The sequence below is a fragment of the Propithecus coquereli genome, unplaced genomic scaffold (assembly GCF_000956105.1).
Source record: "Propithecus coquereli isolate 6110/MARCELLA unplaced genomic scaffold, Pcoq_1.0 Scaffold140, whole genome shotgun sequence".
NCBI classification, from domain to species: domain Eukaryota; kingdom Metazoa; phylum Chordata; class Mammalia; order Primates; family Indriidae; genus Propithecus; species Propithecus coquereli.
Genome location: NW_012138303.1, coordinates 2903459 through 2924661, shown reverse-complemented (window position 1 = coordinate 2924661; position 21203 = coordinate 2903459). Strand labels below are relative to the sequence as shown.

At 38.9% G+C, this 21203-nt stretch overlaps 1 protein-coding gene across 1 annotated transcript in view; it reads right to left on the bottom strand.

The window, feature by feature from the left end:
- The window catches only part of RGS5 (regulator of G-protein signaling 5), a 52488-nt gene that overhangs the window by 7611 nt on the left and 23674 nt on the right, over positions 1-21203 (bottom strand). The window contains exons 2-3 of the mRNA XM_012639565.1: positions 12255-12365; positions 6283-6344 (exon numbers count right to left, since the gene is read on the bottom strand). Coding sequence (XP_012495019.1) covers positions 6283-6344; positions 12255-12365 — 173 coding nt within the window. The remainder of the gene's footprint in view (positions 1-6282; positions 6345-12254; positions 12366-21203) is intronic.

Genomic DNA, 21203 nt, shown 5'->3' with positions numbered 1-21203 from the left:
TTAGGGCACATGTTTTGAATTCACTTCCTTTGACCTAATTTCAATCTATTCCTCGTTCTCCCTCCTCCTTTTTATAGACTCTAGAGTTTCATTTATTAGTCGTTGCCTAATACATTGATTTCATGCAACAAGCACAAATGTATGTAATGATTAAACCAGAAGCACTGTATGTGATTGTCCATTTTTAAATTACCTTTTATACATTTTCATTTGTCCCCATAATCCTTCAAAGCCCCCTGCAACCATATTCAATTCTAAAGAAAAAGAATGGCTAAAGTGATCATTAACTTGGATTACGGTCTCCATTGATCGGGATCCAAACAATACACTGTGCAAGTTGATCCCCTCTCCCTGTACTTACCCTAAATATATTTTTTTATTGATTAACACCTCAAAATACATCTGGGAGCAATGGTAGGTATAAGAAACAATTTTTTCTAGGAACCTGGCTAGAGGGATTACTTTAAAACCATTTGATAACCTGTATCTGGATAAAATCAGGTGTATTTTCTCTCTCTCCCTATATATATTTCCAACTATATTTCCAGCTCTATTTTTCATAATTTAGTGTCATGGGAGTTAACATATAAGATGAAAGAAAACATAAGGCCTATTTCTCTCTCTGTCGTGGTTAAAGTTTTCATTGTTTCTTAAACAAAAGGTGTTAGATAGTCTCTCAAAATGGAAGAATTCTCAGGCACTTCCTAGCTTCTAGGAAATGAGGTTTTATGAGCTCCCATATAACCAGGTCGATGGAGGAAAACAATAATTCCACAGAGTAAATCTGTGGCAAATTCATTCTCATTAGTCCCACGTCCGCACAACCTATCGGGCACTCTGAATCACCCTTTCTGCGTCTTTGTAAAATGTAGAGATAACATCTCAGTCCTCTCAAACATTGTCACTTAGGACCTGAGGACACCTGCCAGGACTCCATGGCAATGTTAACATTTACTAAATTTCCAGGGCATGAACTTGGAAAACAACTTTCCAGTGCAGTGAGTCCATTTCCTGGATACCGATTTCACCATTTTCATTGTATTCCACAATATTATGATTCCAAGGCTTTTTGTCAATGTACACACTTTAAACCAAGACTCATAAAATGGCTTCATGTTCTATTGGCCTGAGAGATGTTTCAAGCTATTAATATTTCTCTCATCGGACTTTTGAGCATTCTCTGGAGAGCTCTTTACTGGCACTCTCTAACAACTGCTCACGAGGCACTTTCTCCTCCTTAGCCTCTGGTTTCTGTTGGTCCCTTCTTCAGAGACTCTCTCTGTTAAATTCCTGTCACCCCTGAGGAAGTCATCTTGGGTCAGAGTCAAATAGACTCCAGGCCAAATGTCTCTATCGTGCAAAGAACACACATCTTCTTTGCCCTGCTACCATTCCCTTGCCCGCTCCACAGCCCAGAAGAGCCTCCAGCACACCTCCCTGACAGATCACCACATCCTTCCCTGCTGAGACTACACAGAGCCTCAGAACACTTCTCAATGTACCTCTTCAGGTATCTACACCTAGGAAGTGATGAAAGCCACCAGATGCTCTGGTCTTGTGGAAACGCTCTGGATTGTGATCCTCATTATACCTAGAGCTGGCCCTAATGAGTGGTGTCACTTTTGACGTCCACGTAAAATAGAGTAGTGGCCCTACCTGAGAACAAAGTGAAACCACCTATAAAACCACTTTGAAAATAAAAGGAGCATTAGACAAATCCAAGCCAGTTTGGTATAAAGAGAAAAAAATAGTTGAAAAGCAGATTAGCTCAAATTTCTTCAACAGGGGAAGGGGAGTGAAACGTCGTTGATAAATACCATTGCATGGCTTATTGGTTCAGAGCACGAGCTCTAGAATCGAGATTGCCTGGGAGTGAAAATTGGCACGTTATTTTACTGCAGTGACTTGGGCAGGTGATCTAATCTGTCTCTGAGACTCTGTTGCCTCATCTGTTCAATGGAGATGATTATGGGACCTACCTCAAGAGGTTGTGGTAAGGATTAAATAATTCATATGAAGCTCTCAGATGGTGCCAAACATAATTATCATTATGTATTAATAGCTCAATGCATGCTGGCTTTCATCATTACGATTCACAACAAATTTTAAATTAATCCTTATCATCACTCGAAACCCCACTCTAATGCTGCCTCCTCTTTGAGGTAGTCTTTACCCACTGACTTGCTCATGAGGATTGTTATCATCAAGACAGAAGAGATCACTTTCTGTCCCTTCGTTGAGATTGTTTGCTTTTACAGTTATCTTTTCCATGAGGTGGTTAATTTTTCGAGTTCAATGTTTGCATTTCACCTGTTTGCTCCTCTTTTGCATCTCACCTCCTAGCCTAAATCTGTGCACCTAACATTTAATAGTTCCTCTCACTGAACTAAATAAAATACATTAAAGGAAGCATTTCCTTCCAAGTTACAGACTCGAAAAACACGAATTTTAAAGAAAAATAAATTTACTGATTTCACTGTTGCTATAGTATTTTATTCCATGAACAAGGTACCTAACCTCTCTGTATCTTAGTTTCCTTTTCTGAAAAACAGGGATTGTGATTGTACCTAAGTGCTAAAATTATTGCAATCACTAAACAAATTAATGTATGCAAAGTGCTTAGGACAATGTCTGGCACGTGATGAATAATAAATGTTAGCTATTGTTTTTATTATTGTATCCATTATTTTCAAGGAAATTGTGAGTAAGATGATGAAAAAGATGAGCCAGAAAAGAGAAGGAAGAAAAGTGGAAATCAGAGAGAGAAGCAAAAGGAAAGGGCATAGAAAAAACAGAAAAATGAGTCTGGATCCAGTCTACCTCATTCCCCATGGAAAAGTCCAAATCTCAAGGGTGTTTCAAGGAAATGTTTCGACCTTTTGGGACTCCTGGGGAAAGGAGATCCACATAAAACTTTGCTACTATTGGACTGTGTTTCATTCTTCCTATGCTCTTAAAAATGGTCATGCGGGGGAATGATTAAATGTCACTGTCTTATTTAAACTCCCATGTGCAATCTATTTTTGTGTTTAAAGAACACTGGTTATATGCCCTATGGACCTACTAAATGGAAACAGATGGTGCCACCTAAAGAACTGAAGGCAAAACATGTGAGAAGTCAATGTATTAAATACTTTCAGAACAGAGTCAAATACACTGGATGATTAAAAATTATTTAAAAATGAAGAAAGACAAGAGTATTCTATAAATACTATAGAATAAGATACTATACAATATTGAGGAGCAGCTTAACTATCTTATTTTTTTTTAAAGGTTTGGTACCAATTGATTTCATTTCCACTCAAGAAAAATTAAGAAAGATGTGAATTTAAGGAATGCTCAGGAAACATTATTAACTGTGGAAGTCAAATCCTACATTAGCACAAGAGAATGCCAAATGTCCCCAAATCAACAAAGATACTACTTACCCTTCAAGGTTACATGGTTTCAATTTATCGAATCAAACATAGAAGTAGAGATTGTGAAGTTTTAGACATATATATTTCTCAGATGTATCTTTTTTCCTTCATTACCTGTTTTGCATCAATCATAGCTAATGTTAGATATTTTCTGATTATAGACTACTAGTTTTAGTGGATGCAAATAAGAACATTTCATAAGATCTGAGTTGCCAAAGTTTGGTTTATTGTTATCCGTGGTGCACAATAGCTGATGTTTGGGAGAATAGGTCAAATGGGGGGGTAGAATTATTTGGGCATGCCTATCATTCTACTGGTTCTTCTCTAGGAATAGCCATAGAGAAGCAAAGACAGAGTGGCGAGAGAGACACAGAGAAAGAAGATGAGTCCTAGGGAGAAGCAGAGACAGAGGGAGCAGATGGAAAGACAAAGAAGAAGGCAGAGACAGGGAGACAGTAAGGACAGAGAAATGGAGACAAAGAGATGGTCTTGCTTACTATCGGCTTTACATCTCATAGGGCATGGCTCTCCTTTGTGTCAGTGAGATTTATGTACCTATACCACAAACTCTCTTTTTTAACCAAGTTAGTTTGAATGGATAGGTGTCCCTTTCAAGGAAATAATTGAAAAATCAAATGTTTTCCCATTTATTGATTTGGGGAAATTAATTGTCCAACCTTAAAAATATTTACTACTTAAGAAGACAATGATGTGGAACTTACACACACAAACACACATATACACACAAACACACATACACACATGTGCTGTATACACATATATAATTTTAAAAATATAAATAATATACAATTAAGGAAATATTGTGAATAGTATATATACATATATATGTGTATACATACACATATACACAATCATACACAGGTGCATATATATTTTCCCCTCTGAGAAGTGGAAAATATTACTGTAAGAATCTCATACCTCAGTCTCACACCATGGTAATCATGTTTGCAAGTTCAAAGTCTTTAGTTCCTTGGCAAATGCTAAGATGTCAGCACTAGCTGCCTCTGGCTTAACTCCTACCCCTCGATTTCTTATCCAAGTAGCTCTCTGTCTCCTCAAAGCCTGAAATATATGAACATGTGGCTCTAAGGATTTAGTGTGACTGAAAAGTATTGTATATGGGCCATAAATGTTAATCCTCCTCCTTAATGATTTTGAAAACATGAAAGTAGTTCTGCTAACTCTCAGGTTTAACAATAGCAATAAATACTTGCACTCAGGGTACTTAGCATTCATAATTTATTAATAGGCCCTCTGTCAAACTGCTATTGGCCCCAAAACCACTAGGGTAAGATAATAAGTCAATTGATAAACATAAATATTTTTCTCCTAGTCGACTTCATGGAATTTCGAGGTCCAAGAAACAAAATTAATTAATTTGTTCACTCATTCATTTAATAAATATTTATTGAACACCTTACATGTGTCAGGGCAGGGTTAGCATGTGTCAGTTAGCACAAGAAAGGAAAAGACAATCAGAAATGAATAAGATTGAGAAAGTCCCAAATTAGAGACTTTTCTTTCTCCAAAAATAAGAGATTGATTGTATTGCAGGTAAGCAGAAACTTACTCTACCAAAATCGAGACATAAAACATGTTCACGTACAATTCAACATACATTCTTTTTCATCTACTCTGTGCCCATTAATCATAATGGTCTTGTGAGAAATACTTTGTAAATCCGTATTTTTGGAAAGCGTGTAACAAAGTTGCACATTCCATTCCTGTGGTGAAGATGGAGAAATATGGGTTGGGTATTTTAAATTGAATCCTACTTTTGAGTGAATTATTTAACAAACATCTGTTTTCCTCATAGTGTGCACTTCCTGATGTGAAATTATCCAGACGAAAAGGACTAAGTCTTGCAATCTATCATAGAAGGGAGACTGCTATGAACAGACTATAAGGCAGCAAGTGTTAAGTGGGCTAGAAGATATGCAGACAAATGGCTCTGGAAGTTCAGAGAGTGGATAAATTGTTCTGGGCCATCAAGGAACAGTAGGCATTTCGTATTTAGATTAGCTATTATAGGAGAGGGAGAATTTCACCAGATAGAGATATGAGTACAAGGTATTCCAGCCAAAGGGATTACAAGTAGAAACCCTATATGGAACAGAGAGCAGTTGAATTTGCCTGCAGACCGGCCGTGTAGTTATCGTGGTAAATCTGCAACATTAGAAATTTGAACTTGATACTGTAAGCCTTGGGAATCAGTAAGGACTGGATTAAGGAAGAGGCAAGTAGTGCTCATTGGTGTATTGGTATTAGCTTGGGGAAGAGTTCTGCACTGGTCAGCACCTTTGCCGTGTCTTGAATGAAGATGTAAAAGGCATGATTCCGGAAGAGGAAACAGAGGCTGGGGTCGATAACAACCCATGTCAGGTCACAAGAGCAGCTGACAGTAGTCTGAACCAGAGCGGACTACCCGTGACTTGTCCAGTGATCTTTACACTGCTATCTCCAAGCCTATCAATTCATTATGAGACTAAGTTGGGAAAGGTATGATAGTATCTCTATTTTACTGATGAGAATACTGAGAAGCACTCAGGGAAAGCTGCTTCTTCTAGCTCACACAAGTGAGCAAAACATGTGGGAACGCTACCTGTAATCACCAGTCTCTAGGACACCTACAGTTCACCTTCTCCCACAGTGCTGTGGACCCTCCCCATCTTGTGATCTGGATAACCACGTGCCCGTGGCACGCTTCCCTTGATGAGACTGATTTTAAAAACTGGAGAAATGTCAAAATTGGGGAAGAAGAACATGGGCAACACAAAAGTGCTTTGTGTCTCTGTCCCTACACGACCCTTATTAACCCTTACCAAAAACAACATGAACTTACAGTCGTTCTGCAGGAGCTTGTCCAGGGAATCACGCCACTGAAGGGCCTCATCCGGCGAGGGTCTAAATCAAGAATGAGGGAATAAAAAGATTGGAGCGTAAGTAGAGAGTTAATCACATATACTCACAATGGCTTCTTCCTGCTTTTCTTAGATAAAAATGATAACAACCAAATGATCCATCCACAGGACAAGCAAGTTCAAGTTCTTTTCTTTCTAACAATTGAGTTTGATGAGCTGGGTTTGCTTGCATGTATCTATATTATTAATACATATTTTCATCTCTATTTGAACAGTTTGGTTTTGTCTGTCCCTTTTGAGAAGTAGAGTCTATTTTTCATCAAGCTGTATCTTGATATTCTTGTATATCCCATGACAGTGGTTCCAATCGTGGTCTTTTTTCTAAATATAACTTAATGAAATCCAGTTATCCCATTACAGGAATTAAACTCATGTTCTCCACCTCACCAATACTGCATGTTAACCACTTAATTTAATCAGCAAAGGGCATTTGGTTTCATAGCCACGTCCCAATGCCACCTCTTAAAGGCTAGTGGAAGACAGTGGGTATGATGCTGCCTTATGCTGGGAATGTGATCGTAGCAAGTTTATACTAAAAAAAAAGTGTAGATGTATTTTTCCTGCACACTTAGAACAGGATTATTTTTAAAAGACTTACTATTTCTGATTAAAAAAAATGTAGTTAATATATCCCAAATAAAAATGTTGTACACAAATGTTCAAGATGCTGACCCAAAAGGAGAAGGTAATAACCAATGTATAGTTTCTCCTTGGGCTGCTTTTATTTTGACGTTTCTATATGCAGAAACCCTGCAGCTATTTCATTTTAACCACCGATTTTTCTCTCACAGCAGGAAGTGTCAAGTCAAGCTGGTGTTGTCTGAGAAAAATGGCTGTGTGCGCTCTCCCTGCTCACCCTGCTCACCCTGCTTCAACTCTGTCATTACCATGTGGGTTCTACAATGTCAAATCAAAACAGAATGACAAGGCATTTATTGGGCTATTAAGGCCAATGGAGATGTTTTTCCTAAATTGGGATTTCCTTAGTTCTTAAATTGTTTATCAACTGTCCAGACAATCCCCCAAAAATTCCTGTGTCTAGTTTTCATAAAATGGTATTTTGGGGGTTTAAATTATTTAGATGAACAACTTTGGTTGATAAGATGATTCCTTGTTCTACTTTCCATTTTGCTGTCCCAGGCTCAGATTCAGCCTAACTTTATTTATGTAAGGAGGCCAAGATGGTAGTAGGTTTTTCGGCTAAGGTATTGTGAATAATTCTTTCACTTCTCAATTGCAGAACATGTACAGTTTGTGAGTCCTAATTGTATGATTTTTCATAAAGTTTTGTGTTCACTCTTTGAAAGTTAAATTTGCCAAAAATGAGGATAACAAACCTTGTGAAATAATCTTAGGTAATTTCTGTTTTTCTGGCTAGAAACAGGTATCATAGATGAAAACATACTAATTCCTCAGAAATTTATTTCTAACAAATGAACTACCTTCCCTCTCTTCCTTTTTCTCTGGATAGTATAAAGGAGCACAGGAAAAACAAATGGAATAAACAGGGAATTACATAAGTGTGTCCCTATATTTTTCTGGTTCATTTTACCTCTAACCAGAAAAGCACCTGTTTACTAGAGGTAAGTAACTCCTTTCGGCTCTTCTGTATGACCTCATGTTGAGAACTGTTCCTACATACGTATGAGTTCATACCTACAGGTTTAGCAGAAAGCTAACTTAAGTTCTTCACTACAGTGGTTCCATGTTTTGCACATAATAGACACCAACCAAGTCCCTAGTAATTGTTGACAGAAGCAGCAGGATATTAATTTACTGGACAAGAGAAACTGGCTCCGAGCAAGGGGAAGGGCTGGTTTACTCACAGGATCCCCTGATTTTGTAAATATTTTCATAAAATGACATCACCTTCCTGCCCTCCTCTTCCTGTGGTTAGCACCAACGTGCACATGAAGGAGAAATGACATGCGCAGGTACACCCAACTTAAACATATTACCCAATCCAGTTTGTCTCAAATGGTCTCATTAGAACCAAACTAATGGTTAGTAGGAGCAACACATCACAGCCAAGATTAAATTCTTGAAAAGGACGTGTGCAGAGCCCGCTTGGGGGTGAAATGAATCCAAATTGATTTAAGGGCACAGTCAAGTAGGGCACATCCCCCACAGCATGAAGCCCAGTGTTCTGATTACCAGGCTAGGAGGTAACAGAGGTTCATCCCGTTCCAATTCTCAGAATTTGCCAGCCTTCATTTAGGCTGACTTCATTGGAAATAAGACAAATGCAGATCTAAATGACCAAGAAGTATCCTGGTTTGCAAGGTCATAGCTGATCACAAAGGGTGGGCATAGTCTCTGCACGTGGGTGTGCGGGGGAGGAAGAGGAAGCCAGTTCAAATGAAAGTCAAAATAAACATTTACAGAGATGATTAACCACGTGTTCTAGAATGCCTAGCGTGAATGTCACCTGGCCCAGGAAGTGACCATCCTGGCTGGAAGCACTCTCTTTCTTTGTCACTGAATCTCTCACGTGGCAATGACACATTCACCACCTAAAGGTATAGCTTGTTATTCATGGAGAGCTTTCCCCGTTCTCCTCTGGCACATCCCCTACAGCATCAACCCACCCTCCACTAAATGTGTGTCAAATTAATAAGCAAATGAATGATGGCTCATTTTGCCCAGAGTTAGCCTGGTTGATGAAAGAAAGCGATAAACAACCCAAAACTTGGATTTTAATGACTTTCCCATGAACCACTACCATAGCTGTAGGCAACTTCGACACTAGCTATAACCATGGGATAGTGTTTTAGCCTCTCTAAGCACCAGCAAATTGTTTCTTATTCATTTAATTTGTTTTGGTTTGGGTTTGGTTTGGTTTTTAATCTACACAGTGCCTGGCACATATTTAAACATTCTTGATAATGTTCTCACATGTTCTTGCTCTTGATAAGGAAAATAATATTCAGGCTATTTACTGGTATCTGTAGGTGCCTACTCTGCTCTGCTATCCTATTGTTCAGTGTTGTCTGCTCATAACCAGTCTCCAGTGACCTGGATGCCATGGATGGGGATACTGATTTAAAAAAACAAAATGAAACAAAGACCTGCCACTTTCTGATGTCCACATGGCCAAAAATGGTACATACATCTTTGATCTTCATAACAAAGCTCACTCTGCAGTCAACCAGGTGAGAGTATGTGTAGGACAGCATTCTATCCTGTTCTCCACTGGCAGACTAGGCACTATCCATGTGTGGAGGTCATTCCTGAGTGTAAAGTGGCAAACACGACGTTCAACAAAAATGTAGTAAAAATTGCTTATGTAGGCAGGGACAAAAGGGACATTTGGAATATAAAATAAACTATCAGAATATCTATATCAGCTCCTGGCATTTTGCAATTGGCTATATTATAATCCCTGGTAACAGTTATCACAGACTAAATTTATGCGGTCGACTAATTTTGTTTATTGTTTATTATGAGGACTTACAGCAGAGCTTTAGGGAACGCTCACATCCAGAGGGTGGGCAACAGTGGGAGCATCTAGAGAGAGAGGGAAGACGGGGGAACACCCTGGATTAGAAGTTAAGGAAGAGAGTTTTAAGAGAAGGGCAACTGGTGAGCAGTCGAATGCTGTAGACAAGTGGAAAATGGGGCATTAGAGACAACAGCTTTGGTGAGGTAGTAAAGTTTAAACCCCACAAGAAAGAGAGAAAGTAAATACTAGAAGCAGTGAGTACAGACTTCTAAAATCAACCAATGAAAGTAAGAGAAAGGTAAAGGAGCAGAGAGGGTGGAGGGCAGGAGAGCATTTTCCAGAGTGGAACATGGTGCTTGTCTGTTCCCAGGGGAAGAAGATCCAGAGAAGGAAAGAGCAATTAACAATATCAAAGTGGTAACAGAAGCTGGCTTTGGGTGGTACAGATATAGCCAGCTTTTTTCTATTTTTCTCTATGGTCCATTCTTTTCCAGGGAGAATTTAAAAATATATTAAAAAATAAAAAAAGCTTTTTAAAAAAGGAATTCTACTGAGGTTGATAACCCAAAGAAGATGAGAGGAGTTAAAAATACTTTCAGTCAAGAGGATTATTTTTTTCTTCTGAGAGACAAACATAGGCAAAAAATACAGAGAATTTTTAAAGTAGAGAGAAGAGAGTTGACCGAGTTTGAGCAGAACACGATCTCGTCCTGTCGGATCACAGAAATGTGCCGAACATGAGGAGGTGGGAGGGGGTTTGTGGGTTTGGAAGGGAATGGGAAACTTATTTAGTGGTCACTGTTGAAAATGCAATAGAGATACCAGTATTCCCTAGGGACAGGAAGGATTATTTTTTTTTTTTCCCCCAAACAATTCAAACTTCTGGAGGAAGAAAGTGGGTAGAAGACAAAAGAAGCAAATAATTCAATAAATGGTCAGCCCCAGCTTTTCTTCCAAAACAGCTGCTCTCTGAATCCCTGTTCAGCCAAATAGTTCAAGTGGGATATTAAAGCAGAGATTCAAAGCAGGAAATGTAGCACTATATTTTTAAAGTTAATGCCAACAGATCAATAATTACCACATTGTTTACTTCAAAATAGACTTTTTGATCTGTTGCTGCTCTGCAGTGAGTTTCTTATTCCCCACTAGTGCTTGGTGCCGGCTTCTGGTTGAATTAGCTTCTCCTTTTTAAATGCAGAAAACTCAATTATGCCTCACTTCTGGTTTGAGATCCCTTTGAAGTGATATAAAAAAAAGGAGAATGGAAATATCCACTTAAATGGAAAAAGATTTTTAAAAGAAAAAGAATAACCCATCTTGTTATTTCCCAACCAACCCAGCTATATTAAGTCGAAGGTCATTTGGACAAAGGACAAGTTGCCCAATTCGTACAAATATTAAATTTAAAAAGAGAAATGGAAGTGAAAGGGGACTCCTGTATTTTTACCACACTTCTGTGATATCCTCAAAGAGCAGAGTGAAGGAATTTGAATGAATACATTTGTCTTTTCTTCTTCCCACTTCCCTTTCTTGACTTTCATGGGTATCTCTGTTTTAAAGGGAAGGTGGCGTGTATATGCCCAGGTGTGACGGTCTATGCAGCTAGTGAAGCGATAATAAACAAGGGGATACCGTGAGTAGTGTTATTAAGTTAAAGTGGGGCCCATGTACTTGCTAGAGCTGGATTCGCTGCCATAACATAGCGATCGACTCTGTATAATTATAGTTCCCTATGATGCCTAAGCTGACAGGAGGAGCGGGGAGGAGGTACGGAAAGGGGCTGGGGCAAGGGAGGGAGGACTGCAGGCACCCAGCAGCAATATTAATTTATGAATTGGGAAGAATGCTTGGTTTGCATTAAATAGAAATAGCTACTCAGGTATTCATTCTTCACTTACGTTAAGTCTTCTGTTCCTCTGCTGTGTCTTGATGGGACACTATCTTGAAGAAGAAACTCTTAGGCTCAAATTGTCTGCCCTCCTCATCCTTAGCAGCTTCCTGAGGGAAATGTTTCCCTTACACCTTCCTGCTGAGGAAACACTCTAGGATGGTTCCTTAGCAGGTGAGCATCCAGGGCTCATAACTAATCAGATCAGCATGGTTACCTGACCCAAGGCAGCAAATGAACAACTATTCTGACCACACTCATAGGTGGTAAATACCTGAGGAGGGTGGCTGATGTCATTTTATAAATTATGATCTGTCTCTCCAAAGAGAAGGCAGAGAGCCCTATCTTTTATTTTTTAAATATTCTGACAAATTCAATAGTGTGCTTCAGACATGAGATAGTAAAAACCAAAATGCTTATTTATAAACCAACTCTCTGAGGGCTCTTTTGATCCTTAATGAGTAATTGAAGCTGGTAGTTTCAGGGATGAGGGACGGTGCTAAACATTTGAAAAACAGCTGTCCTCTGGAGGAAAATGAGTGGAACCCGTATTTATGACTCACTTCTGGGCCTTGGCTGGTTTCTCCGGCTTCTCATTGTATGGAATGACAAGGTCAACAGCCGAGTCTGGCTTCTGGAGGAGAATTCCCAACTTGATCTTAATCTCCTTGGCCCTGAAAGGAGAGATGTAAAGGGAAATGAGGACATGATATGAGCACACAGATCTAAAAAAAAGATTTCTTTCTGCGTCAGAGAAACAAAAATGAACAAAACCCCATTTTACTTCTTGCATTTTTGTGGTGGCAGAAAGAATACTGATGCAGAAATTGAGACACATGAGTTCTAATAATTAGCAATCACCAAGCTTTTATTATGTCTCTAGTTAATTTGCATTATCTCATTGTAATCTTAATTATGGTTTTACATGTATTCTCTCATTTTATATATGGTAGATACCATAGTATTATTTCCAGTTTGCAGACGAGGAAACTGAATGGCAGGGAGTTTAAATAAGTTACTTAAGATAACCCAGCCAGCACGTGGTGGTGACAGCATTGAGCCCTAGCTGTGCGATGTCTGAGCTCACGGTGGCACTACTCACTGCATTGCCTGCCAGTCTTCTGAGAGCTCCCAGCCCAGACATTAATTAGATGTATGACATTTTAAAAAATGATCCCTTTTTTACTGCCAGACCTCTCAGTTTCCTCATCTGTAAAATGATGGAGTTAATCTAGATGTTTTCTTGAGCCATTTCCAGCTATAAAATTAAATCATTCTGCTTGATGATTTATTTCCCTGTAAAGTTTCTTTTCCAAACTCTTGCCCATTGTTCCATATGGCCGTTGGAGTATCTTACCTGCAGCGAGCCCTCAGTAGGTGAGTGTTAATCGACAAAGGACTGACTATAGCAGCATTTACTATTTCTTTGTATCTTCAGCATTTTAGGGAGTAGATGTGGTCAGAATTCTAGGCATTCCTCCATCACAGGACGCAACTATTTTCATGCTCAGTGTTAAGCTACAAATCAAGCACCAGGCAAATCTTAAATATTAATCCAGAGGACAAGCTGTTGTATATCGGGAGACCTATAAAGCTGTCCTTTCTCTGTCACCTTGGCACTTTGCACATGCTTTTAGGATAGGGTTTATCATATTCCATTGTGGGTATTAATGTATGTGTCTATTCTCCCAGCCGGAACTCTTTGAGAGTAGAAATTTAGTCTTAAATACCTTTTAACCCATGTGCCTAGCAGAGTGCCTGACAATACAGTAAACATTCAAAAATATTTTAACCAATACCACATGCACTCACCATTTAATTGGAACTAATCGATCAACACTTATGTGCACATATGAAAATAACATTCATTGGAAATCAAGCAGGTGGAGGGTGGTGGAGGGGATGGGTAAATCCATACCTAGTGGGTACAATGCACACTATCTGGGTTGCACACTTATAACTTTGACTCAAATGGCACAAAAGCAATTTATGTAACCAAAACATTTGTACCCCCATAATATTCTGAAATAAAAAAAATAAAAAATATTTTCCAAAGTAAAATAAAAACATCTTCATTTTATTCCTCACAAATCTGCTAACATATACTCCCAGTCAATGCTAATATCATAACCAAAGTCTTAAAGAGCTATGCTAGGGTTCATGTCTTGGCCAGATAGGATTTTACCACCATAAATACACTTTCCCCATTTATTCACAGTGAGATAGTGATGAGGCAGTTAAAGTAAATAAAATGCCAATTATGGATATTAAGGAGAAAAATTTAAGGAAACCTACCGCAGTAACTTACAAAAACCCTATAAATATCTCATTATCATAACATATTTTCCTTTAGGCTGGTAAATATGGTTTTGAAACCATTATGACTTAGGATTATTCACATCTACAATGTCTTTTCCTTTTCATTTCTTTCTGTTTTCGTTCTTTCCCTGTGATCCTCTCACTGACTGACGCCAACTCAGGTCCCACACTTCGTCAGCCGAGCTCAGCCAAGCACAGCATGATGGTGGGAGCTGGGAATGTTCTGCTGAGAGAGCTTATATAACACAGCGAATGGGAACAAGTGTTGCTTTAATTCCAGCCTTCCCGTGTTACCTAAATTATCTAATGTTCAGAGTTTTTTTGCCTAGAAATTGGGACTGATAAAATAGTACATACCAGGACTTTTCGAGATAATTAAATATGTTAATGTGAGTCACTTAGCACAGCATTCACCATACAATACTGCTTCTGCAAAGTTAGCTCTAACTGCATAATCATTTTTCCGACCAACAGCCCGTGTTCCCTAGCTTGGAGCACCAAATCGAAACATCCAAACAATTCCCCACAAGTTACTAAAGAATTACTACACCCACCACTTTCTATATTCTACCTCTGGAGAGAAGAACTGCCAATTTTATATTTATCTGAAATACGAAGAAAATATTAAGGGAAAGGGGAAAATGCATGCAATATTTGCGGCTACCCTCTGCTGGCTAATGTATAGTACTACAGTCAGAGATACGGGGTCCGTCTTTTCCATCAAGACACACTATCTTACCCAGCCCATGAAGAGCTTCATCCATAATGCCTCTCCTCCTGGCTCTGGATGTCCCTCGCTTCCCTTATCTAAGGGACATGCATGCAGTAACTGTTTTCAGTTCCAACTTTGACCCAATAGTCCACTCATCCGTCTGTAGATAACAGTTATCTAATGAACGTCTCTCATGTTTGGTTTTATTGTTTGGTTGATTCTTCAGGTTTTTGTTTTGTATTTTCCCCTCTCAACCTCTGTGTCTTTTTTCCTTCTCTCTTTCTCTCCACTTGAGCCTTTTTGTTTTGTAAAAGACAGGAAAATATTTGTGTTTGATTGCCTGGTGCAAGCGTAACGGTCGGACATGAAAGGATAATTAGAACGAAGGAGTTGGATGTTTTTAAAAGAAGTATTCATAAGTCATTCATTAATTCCTTTCTTATTTGCATTGGTCATGTTTACTGTGTCAGGCAGTACACAGTAAACACAGAAACACTCACAGGATTTGGTCCTTGCTTTCAAGGTGCTTGTAGCCTAGCAAGGTCTTAGACTTGGAAATAGTCACAAGTAGCTGCTTAAGGAGAGAATGTGCAGAAAGCAGCAGAGCACTGGTGGTGGGGGGGTGGGGAGGCCCCACTGTCCACAATGGTGAATCAGGGGGACTTCTCAGAGGAGGTGCAGGTGGAACTAGAGAATGAGCAGCAGTCAGCCAGGTGGGCAGGAAAGGAACGGGCCTTCCGGGCAGAGAGAAGAGCGTGTGTATATCATTTTAAGGGACGCAAAAGTAGTCTGTACTGTATGAGTGTGAAATGTGAGAGGAAGAGCAGAAAGTGGCTTACTCACCTCCCCTTCCAGATAGCGGGATGGATGACGGAGGGACCGGTACAGTACCTAGCTTGCTGCAAAGTTAGTATGAAATCAAGAAAGAGGTAAAACTACTGAAAAGTGCTTTCAAAGACCGTCTCTATGTAAAGAGGTGGCATCCTATCTTATGAGCTGAATGTGTCTTAAATTTTCTTTTACTATTTCAGGAAGCAGTGTTCCATAAAAACACTGTTTATATGGTGGTCAAATTCTCAAGACATCCCACAAAAAAAGCCTTTTAAAACCCAGGTGAATCAGAACCCTAGTACTATTTTATCTATATCACTGCTTAAATAGGTTTTTGTTGTTGTTGTTGTTGTTTGTGGAATGATCTAGAAATCAACTATGGTTTATAATATTGCCTATAGAAAATCATATTCCATTTCCTCAGAGCAGACAAACATACCAGAATATCAGGTTACTCTTTTCCGCATGTTTGCCCCGGGGAGGTAAGGGAGAAAGGAAACCCAATGCCTTGAAACACACTTCTTTCTACCAGCTTCAACTTCTGCTAGGTATACGGTCAAGTATAGAAGATTAAAAATCAGAGAATATATAAAAGTTGGGAGGTGCATGTGACTTAATTGTGAGCCCAGAGAATGAATAATATTATTGCATTTCTGCTCACACAATAGTAACAGTTTGAAGGCCAAGGAGTTAACAAATGCTGCAGTTTAAACCACTTTAAACATTGCGCTTTTTGCACAAGACTAAACAATGTTAGTAGATTTGTTTTTCTCCTCAAGAGTTCCTGGAATATCATTTCATCCCCTCTCCTGCCATAGCCTCACACACATAAATATGGGAATGAAACAAACCAAGTGGAAAATCAAACAAAACAATAACGCAAATGAACCAAATTATTTTCCACTTTAAAGATAAACTTGAATGCATCTGACATTAATTTAATGCCAAAAACAACTCTATCCAGAGAAGAAAACTTTCTAATTTGTTTATTATTTCAGACTCAGTTTCTGGCTCTGACTGCGCACGAGGCATTTCTTCCTGGCTATATTACATTAATGCTTGTTAACAAGAAACTATTTTTATCTCTTCTCATCTACCTCCTCCTCTTGTTATCCTTTTGTTTTACAAAGAAAAACTTGTTTTGAAATAAAATCAATTGGAAATGCCTGGATGGAAGTTTAATTAAAGGTTCAGAGGAAGATAATTCTTTGTCTAGATGACTCACGCTTGTGATTTCAAACTGAAAAGGGTTGAATAATTCTAGGGTTGTGCAAGCTTAAATATGCTCCTTGTGAGGGTATGTTGGCTGGCTGGGAAATCAAAATTCAAAAGGCCACAGCCAACCTCAGTCCTTCTTGCTAATCGGTGAATTGAGAGAAAGTTACTACCTTAAGATGCGGAAGTGTGGAAAAATAGCACAAGCAATTACTAAAAACAGAAACATCGTTGAATTTTGAGAAATACAATTATATTCAAGCAGAATTTATTAAGAACCAGCTATATGTTAAGTCCTATACAAGGCGTTTACAAGGGTTACAAAGATGTTCTTTGCCTCAGAGACACTTGGGACAATGGAATAGAGCACACAAACAGGTAAACTCTATGGTAGATATTTTTCCAATCATTGATAAAAGGGGGTGGGATTTAATAATGAAAGAACATAGGCCCTAAGCTCAAGAAGCCCAAATGTATATTAGTGTAGTGATATTTAGATAGTGCAATAGGAGACATTATATACTCTGCCAGCTGCCCCTACTATATTCTCAGAGCTTTCTCTATTTTTCTTTCATGGCACTTACCAATTTGCATTTATATCTCTGTACACATATGTATATTTGAGTATTGTCTATCTCTCCCATTAGAGTGTCAGGTCCCCAAGAGCAGAGTGAATATCTGTTTTGTTCACAATTAAAGCCTCAGCACCTAGCACAGGGCCTGGCACTTAGTAGGCACTCAATAAATATTTGCTATATAAATTGATGAATGAACAAATGAATGAATGAACTGAATTGCATTTTGGGGTGGAGTAGGTGAAATATTGGGGTGTGGCACAGAACAAGTCATTGAAGACTAGGATGTTTCTAATTTGGTTAACTGGTAACACCATTAAATGACTATAAGGCCTATAAAGTAAATGAATTCAATTTCTGTCCTTTAAAAAAGTTGAACATAGACCAGTGGGGCTCCAACTGAGCATATATTCAATTCCTTACACCGTATAGGATGTTCTCTGATGAGAAGAGGCAGGGAGGGTAATTGCAATCATTAGCAATCTGAAAACAATCAATTATGAGACCATAATTTATCAGGACTTAAAAAAAAAAAAAAAAAAACAGAAGGCCTGGTGAGGTAATTCATGCCTGTAATCCCAGCACTTTGGAAGGCCGAGTCAGAAGGATCACTTGAGGCCGGGAGTTAAAGATGAGCCTGGGTAACATAGTGAGAGCCTTTCCCTACAAAAAATTTTAAAATTAGCCAGGCGAGGTAGTGCATGCCTACAGTCCCAGCTACTCAGGAGGCTGAGGCAGGAGGATCGCTTGAGCACAGGAGTTGGAGGCTGCAGCAAGCTATGATCATACCACTGCATTCCAGCCTGGGCAACAGAGCAAGACCCTGCCAAACAAAAACAAAAACAAACACTGAAGTAGCCCTGAGGCCCTGAGGCACAGACCAGTCCTGTGTTTGAAAGACTTTTGGCAACCCTAGGCAGGTTTCATTCTAGACTCCAGACGTATGTCAGGAACAGTCAAGAAGAAAGAAGAGATGGAGGAAAGTTGAGATTTATTAGGCAAGGTTTTTACAACACATTTTCGAAAGAGATATCCCAACATGGGACAACCCAGTTTAAATTCACTCCAGCTTACATCTGTGTTGCAGATGCCCCCTGCTGGCTGTGGGAAGGCATGAGCATTAGTAAAGAAGTAACCTAAGAGCACATCTGTTGGAGGCTGCTTCCTTTTGAAGAAACACTAGGAAGCTTGTTTCCATATGAGTAAGAAAAACATGTTTGGGTTCCTAAAAATGCAACAAATACCCAGGAAAAATAAATACAAACTTCTAAAACGCTCGTCAGCAACCTATCTTCCCAGTTGGAGAGTATAGCGTCAGCCAGAACTGAGACCCAAGGGGAGACATAAGTTCCTTGGAGTTGGTGGGCCAGAGATGTGAATCTGGTAGACAGAAAGAACCAAAGCAGAGACTGACAGAGAGCAGGGAGCCCTGAGGGTGAGTGTGCACTGCGCTGGACCCATCAAGAGAGAGATCCATTTGGTTGAAGAATGGAAAAGCCTTGTTGGCTGCTCATTTAAAACTTGAGATCAGCGGAGTTTGTGACTCAGAAAGGGATCATGAGAGACAAAATGTAATAAGTGATCTTGAAAACCCCTTACTGGAAAATTCCTTTAGTGGAATATAAGGAAATACTGGTGGAAATTCAGGTCAATTCTGGAACTGAAATTCTCAACTTGCCAGGATCCTCTGAACGTGACCCCTTAATATCAAGATTGACTCTCAACAGCAAGGAAAAGGCCATGCCGGGTCATTGTTGTGGAGAAAGAATTTATCACATTGGCATCTATCCTTTTTCTGAATTAACCTAATTTAGTTTGAACTAAAGAAAATCTACTCATTGCTTGTGCTTTAACAAACTGCGAAAGAGTAGTCCAGTAACGCAGTGTGAAACCATGTTAAAATATATATACTTATTTTCTTACTTGATTTATATAATTAATATATGATACATTACAGAAAATTACTTTATGGTTAGTTAATATGAAATATTTCTGAGTGGTCCAAATGATAGGTGAAGAAATTGCTAAAGAATATATGATACCATTGTTATTAACGTGTTATGATGTGACTTCAGAAATGACACTTCTCTTTCCAAACACAAGTGAATCACTCCCTGGGAGTGTTTTAGGCTTTCACTCTTATTAGTGATTAATTATATAACAAGCCACTTCAAATCATAAGATAGCTGAAAAGATGGAATGGACAATGTTATTTGGTCAAATGGGTTCATAGAAAGCACATTTATCTATTATAACCTTCCAACTCTTGCTATGGTCTAATTTTTCACTTCAGTAAATTGTCTTAGTAACAACTATTTCCATTTTTCTGTTCTAGCTCTTACCTCAACTACCCCAGATAAACTCACAGGCTACCTGCAGTACAAGACTAGGGAGTCTACCAGGGTACTTGTTTAAATAAGCTGACTTTGTTTCACAGGACTATGGTGGAAAGAGAAAAGCCTGGCCTTGTGTAGCTTCTCCTTTTGCTCATCTATTTATTCAACAAATTGAAAATATGTTTATTGAATGCCTACCATGTGCCATACACTATTACATGTTTTGAAGTCCCCCGTGAAACAAAAAGACAAGGTCTTTAATGGAGTTTCTATTTTAGTTGGGCAAGACAGATACAAAACTGGAAATAAAAAGCATTGAAATGAAAAATTTTAGCTGGTTGTAATTGCTACAGTGTGACATTATGTATGTGGTAATTGGTTTCAGCTACTTGCCCTAATCAGGAATTCACATCTCAACCGTGGTCCGCAAGCTTTTTAGGAAGCCCATGCTCCAAAGGTGGCTGCCATAGGTGCCTCAGCTACCCTTATCTAGATCGACAGCACGTGCATTGCCAATTAGCAGAATGAGTGCTTGTTTATTAGATAATGGGCTCTCTCCAGTCACAATAATAATATTCAAGTCATTTAGACTGGTGGCGTTATCGTGGAAACCCCCACCAATTCCGTAGAAAGATTTAAGAAGGTAATGAGCTCTTCACCCTTAGAGATGGTACCTGTGGCTTGATCCCTGCACAGTCATATATCCTGCCATTGATTCTAAAATACCTTGTTGCCTATACCTACTACAAGGGTATCAGAATCCCACCTCAGAATATTATTGTATCTGAGTAAACCTTTCATCCAAGGTGTAGTTAGAGCACAAAGAAGTGGGACTTTATTGAGATTATAGAACAAGTTGTATAAACATTTTACATCAGCTTATAAATAGGTATGTGTCCAAAAAGTATGGCAACAATTGGGTTTCATTATATCTATGGTGGTCTTGCTTTCATAAACTGATAGCAAAGTTGTGGAGAAATAGCTATCACCTACCACTAACCATTAATAGCTACAGTTATCTACCAAAAAGAACCCAAGAGTTGAACATGAATAAATTAACTTAGGCTAGTTTTTACACTTACTATCTGAGTAACTTTATGCAAGTTATATAACTCTGGGCCTCAGTTCCACCATCTGCAAAATGAGGATAACATTAGTACCTGCTATAAAAAGTTTCTGTGAGGACTGCATGAGATAACATATGTAAAAGTTAGCACGATGCCTGGGACACAAATGGCATGCAGTACATGTTAGCCGATATTGTTACTGTTATCATCATCATCATCACCACTTCTGCTTATTTAACACTCATACCACCCAGTATTACAATTTGTAGCAATTTCCTTTAACTCTTGGGATATTAATATTCAATATGTTCCCAATGTCAAATTAGGCCGGGTGAGGTGGCTCACGCCTGTAATCCTAGCACTCTGAGAGGCTGAGGCTGGAGGATCACTTGAGGTCAGAAGTTTGAGACCCGCCTGAGCAAAAGTGAGACCCTGTCTCTAGTAAAAATAGAAAAAA